At 48.2% G+C, this 5000-nt stretch overlaps 1 protein-coding gene across 1 annotated transcript in view; it reads right to left on the minus strand.

The window, feature by feature from the left end:
- camk2a (calcium/calmodulin-dependent protein kinase II alpha) overlaps window positions 1-5000 on the minus strand; it is a 16965-nt gene that overhangs the window by 8950 nt on the left and 3015 nt on the right. Inside the window, exons 4-11 of the mRNA XM_053441107.1 lie at window positions 4545-4599; window positions 4159-4224; window positions 4000-4072; window positions 3091-3193; window positions 2607-2690; window positions 2128-2222; window positions 190-312; window positions 27-110 (exon numbers count right to left, since the gene is read on the minus strand). Coding sequence (XP_053297082.1) covers window positions 27-110; window positions 190-312; window positions 2128-2222; window positions 2607-2690; window positions 3091-3193; window positions 4000-4072; window positions 4159-4224; window positions 4545-4599 — 683 coding nt within the window. The remainder of the gene's footprint in view (window positions 1-26; window positions 111-189; window positions 313-2127; window positions 2223-2606; window positions 2691-3090; window positions 3194-3999; window positions 4073-4158; window positions 4225-4544; window positions 4600-5000) is intronic.

Here is a 5000-nt window from a genome sequence, read left to right on the forward strand (position 1 = left end):
AATCATGTGATGTTGAGCCCGCCTACCTTCAGTTTCCTCCTGGCGTTAAACTTCTTCAGACACTCGACGGTTTCCTGTCTGTGCATACAGGACGCCACCGTGGAGCGATGCTGGGAGGACGAGAACACATCATCATCATCATGTCAGGATGAAGGTGAGTCACTGTGATCATATATAAGAGGCTCTCACTGAGATCCACGGATGTTTGAGGGCCTCTGCAGCTGTGATGCGTTTTGCCGGATTGATGGTCAACATCTTATTTATGAGATCTTTGGCTTCAGGAGTCACTGTGTCCCACTCCGGAGACGGAAACTAGGACACAACGACAGCAACAGATGAAAGGTCAGGTGACACAGGTGGGGAGTCAGGTGACACAGGTGGGGAGTCAGGTGACACAGGTGAGGAGTCAGGTGACACAGGTGAGGAGTCAGGTGACACAGGGGGGGAGTCAGGTGACACAGGTGGGGAGTCAGGTGACACAGTTGAGATGTCACGTGAGACAGGTGAGGAGTCAGGTGACACAGGTGAGGAGTCAGGTGACACAGGTGAGGCGTCAGGTGACACAGGTGAGGAGTCAGGTGACACAGGTGAGGCGTCAGGTGACACAGGTGAGGAGTCAGGTGACACAGTTGGGAGTCAGATGACACAGGTGAGGAGTCAGATGACTCAGGTGGGGAGTCAGGTGACACAGGTGAGGAGTCAGGTGACAGTTGGGAGTCAGGTGACACAGGTGGGGAGTCAGGTGACACAGGTGGGGAGTCAGGTGACACAGTTGGGAGTCAGATGACACAGGTGAGGAGTCAGATGACTCAGGTGGGGAGTCAGATGACACAGGTGAGGAGTCAGATGACACAGGTGGGGAGTCAGGTGACACAGGTGGGGAGTCAGGTGACACAGGTGATGAGTCAGGTGAGACAGGTGAGGAGTCAGGTGACACAGTTGAGGAGTCAGGTGACACAGTTGGCAGTCAGGGGACACAGGTGAGGAGTCAGGTGACACAGGTGGGGAGTCAAGTGACACAGGTGGGGAGTCTGGTGACACAGGTGAGGAGTCAGGTGTCACAGGTGAGGAGTCAGATGACTCAGGTGAGGAGTCAGGTGACACAGGTGAGGAGTCAGGTGACACAGGTGAGGAGTCAGGTGACACAGTTGAGATGTCACGTGAGACAGGTGAGGAGTCAGGTGACACAGGTGGGGAGTCAGGTGACACAGTTGGGAGTCAGATGACACAGGTGAGGAGTCAGATGACTCAGGTGGGGAGTCAGGTGACACAGGTGAGGAGTCAGGTGACAGTTGGGAGTCAGGTGATACAAGTGAGGAGTCAGGTGACACAGGTGAGGAGTCAGGTGACACAGGTGAGGAGTCAGATGACTCAGGTGAGGAGTCAGGTGACACAGGTGAGGAGTCAGGTGACACAGGTGAGGAGTCAGGTGACACAGTTGAGATGTCACGTGAGACAGGTGAGGAGTCAGGAGACACAGGTGGGGAGTCAGGTGACACAGGTGGGGAGTCAGGTGACACAGTTGGGAGTCAGATGACACAGGTGAGGAGTCAGATGACTCAGGTGGGGAGTCAGGTGACACAGGTGAGGAGTCAGGTGACAGTTGGGAGTCAGGTGATACAAGTGAGGAGTCAGGTGACACAGGTGAGGAGTCAGGTGACACAGGTGAGGAGTCAGGTGACACAGTTGAGATGTCACGTGAGACAGGTGAGGAGTCAGGAGACACAGGTGAGGAGTCAGGTGACACAGGTGAGGAGTCATATGACACAGTTGAAATATCACGTGACAAAGGTGAGGAGTCAGGTGAAACAGGTCAGAGGTCAGGAGACACAGGTGAGGAGTCAGGTGACACAGGTGGGGAGTCAGGTGACACAAGTAAGGAGTCAGGTGACACAGGTGAGGAGTCAGGTGACACAGGTGAGGAGTCATATGACACAGTTGAAATATCACGTGACAAAGGTGAGGAGTCAGGTGAAACAGGTCAGAGGTCAGGAGACACAGGTGAGGAGTCAGGTGACACAGGTCAGAGGTCAGCTGACACAAGTCAGAGGTCAGCTGACACAGGTCAGATGTCACGTGACACAGGTGAGGAGTCAGGTGACACAGGTCAGAGGTCAGGTGACCTACATCATAAGCTCCAGCTTTAATCTGCTGGTAGAGACGATGTTGATCTTCATCCCAGAACGGAGGATAACCGACCAATAAGATGTAGAGAATCACACCTGATAGAAGGAGGAAAGACATTAAGGACAGCGACAGTAGAAAGAGTAGAGACAGAGAGAGTTGAGACAGTAGAGACAGATACAGTAGAGACAGTAGAGAGAGAGACAGTAGAGACAGTAGAGACAGTGTCACGAGAGACAGAGACAGTAGAGAGAGTAGAGACAGTAAAGATAGAGACAGTCGAGAAATAGACAGTAAAGAAACAGGCAGTAGAGACAGTAGAAACAAAGACAGTAAAGAAAGACACAGAGACATTAGATAGAGACAGTAGAGACAATAGAAACAAATACAGTAGAGACAAAGACAGTAAAGAAAGACACAGAGACATTAGATAGAGACAGTAGAGACAGTAGAGACAGACAGTAGAGACAGTCGAGTCTGACCACAGGCCCAGAGGTCGACTGCTTTTCCATACGGGTCCTTCCTTAGAACCTCTGGGGACAAGTAACCTGGAGTCCCTGCAAAGCCTGTAAAACACACACACAACTTTACTACAGTATTAGTGTTACTACTATGTTACTACAGTGTTACTAAGCTGTCACTGCAGTGTTACTACAGTATTACTACATTATTACTAAACTGTTACTAAAGTGTAAGAGCATGACCACTCTACCCCTTAGCCAGCCCCCCCGCCAATACCACAGCATTACCAAACGGTTACTACAATGTTACAGAACTGTTACTTCAGTGTTACCAGTATAACTACAGTATTAAGAGATTGTTACTACAGCATTACTGAAATGTTATTACATATTATTAAACTGTTACTGCAATGTTACTACAGCATTACTAAAGTATTTATTAACTGTACTACAGTGTTGTAACAGTGGAAAACAGTGTTACTACAATATTACTGTGAGTTCTCACCAAACCAGGCCTGCTGGTCTCCCTCCACCTCGATGGCGAGGCCGAAGTCGGCCAGTTTCACAGCCGCACCTTTGGACTTCGAGGCCAGAAGCAGGTTCTCTGGCTGGAAACACAGAACAGATGCTAACAGGCTAACTCTTCCCATTGGTTTTCATCGGAGACGGTAGCAATGCTAACATATGGTGATGATACGGATGCATTTCAAACCAGGCAAAATTAAGCCGTCAATGTTTCCTGAAAGGAAAACTGAAGCATCAGGAGATGTTGTTTGGGTCTGTCAAGGATGACTAGGACTTGGACAATACAAAGCCACTAAGTAGAGTGAGGCTAATGCCAAAAGCAGGAGGACACTTCTGATGCAGATGGTCCGAGAGGCAGGACAAGAAAACCACTGTGTAGAAGCAGCTGGGCTCAGTGGATGACCGGACACTCGAGCAATCCCTTTCCTGAAAGGAAATTCTGACCTGTTAGCTGTTGCTTAACTTTTGCCAACTCCAAATAACCTGAAGATCTGGGGCCAACAAGAAGAATCATCCTGCAAGCAGTGAATCCCATCTTTACTGGCTGTCCCAAAGATCTGGCAGGAAGATCGGTACCGATCGAGGCACGGTAAGGTCCTCAAGCCATTTGAAGGGAGCTGCAGAGGCTCAACGCCAACAAACACCAGCCATCACCGTCCGAATTTTCCAGCTTCCGGAGGGAAGGAGACAAGCCTCCAAGGGCAAGAACATCAATATTCCTTCAGAACATGAGAATCCATTCATCGCTCACCAACAAAAGATAGCAAAGTACCAGGATCTGGTCGATGAGGTGCGTAACAAAAGATTTCATAGTTCTGCGATCACATGAACAACACAAACAAACACTGACAACATGACCTCCTTGGTGGAAGTAAAAATAAAACCTGACCTTTAGGTCTCTGTGGACCACGCCCATCTGGTGACAGTGTAGCACCGCCTCCAAAATCTGCTGGATGCAGTGGCTGTTCAGAGAAAGAGTTCATGTGTGAAGTGTGTTTGTGATCAGCTCACACGTATGTTACAGTGTGAGGGAGCGACTGTTTCCTACCTGGCATCAGCTTCACTGTAATATTCTCTGGCCACGATGTCTTCAAACAGCTCGCCGCCTGTGACCCTGCATCAGAGGAGACGACACAACATGTACACACACAGAGGTTTATGTCACATCACACAGGACCACACAACAACAACAAGCTAACGTCACAACACAAACATGGACTAGTGTCAAATCACGAGATGAAAAAAATGACACAATGTAAATCTATCATAACTAAATATAACTCGGCTGACTTTAACCTAATGCCATAAAGAGATGTAACACATCGTAAAAAAACGTGCAACGTACAAAATGACGTCACAAACCACGATAAAAAATAATAACATGACACCTGTGACCTCACATATGTATGACAGCGTAGAAGAAGCAGCACTCACAGGTCGAAGATGAGGTAATGATGTAGCTCCTCTGAGATGCTGTCATGAAGCCGAACTGGAAGACAGAAAAACTTTCACAGTAAATTCTCTGTTTTTATATGAATCATCCACACGTTCATTGATTCATCTGCAGAACATCAATCATACTCTTGTGTTCAGTATCTTGACCAAGGAGACTTTGCCACACAGAATGGAGGAGACGGGGATCAACCGCCGGTCTTCAGGTTAGCAGAAAACCCATTCCACTTCCTGAGCCACAATGCTCATTACTCAACAGGTAATATTCAACAATATGAGAGATGCTAGGAGCTAAGCTAGCCAGTCTTTGTGCTAAGCTAAATGTAGCTGTAGAGTTAGAATCGATTCATTCGAAAATGTGTGGGAGATTAACAAACACACATATACATGTCTCTCCGTAGTTGTGAGGACACTCATTGACATAATGTATTCTCTAAC

The sequence above is a fragment of the Pleuronectes platessa genome, chromosome 15, assembly GCF_947347685.1.
Source record: "Pleuronectes platessa chromosome 15, fPlePla1.1, whole genome shotgun sequence".
Taxonomy (NCBI): domain Eukaryota; kingdom Metazoa; phylum Chordata; class Actinopteri; order Pleuronectiformes; family Pleuronectidae; genus Pleuronectes; species Pleuronectes platessa.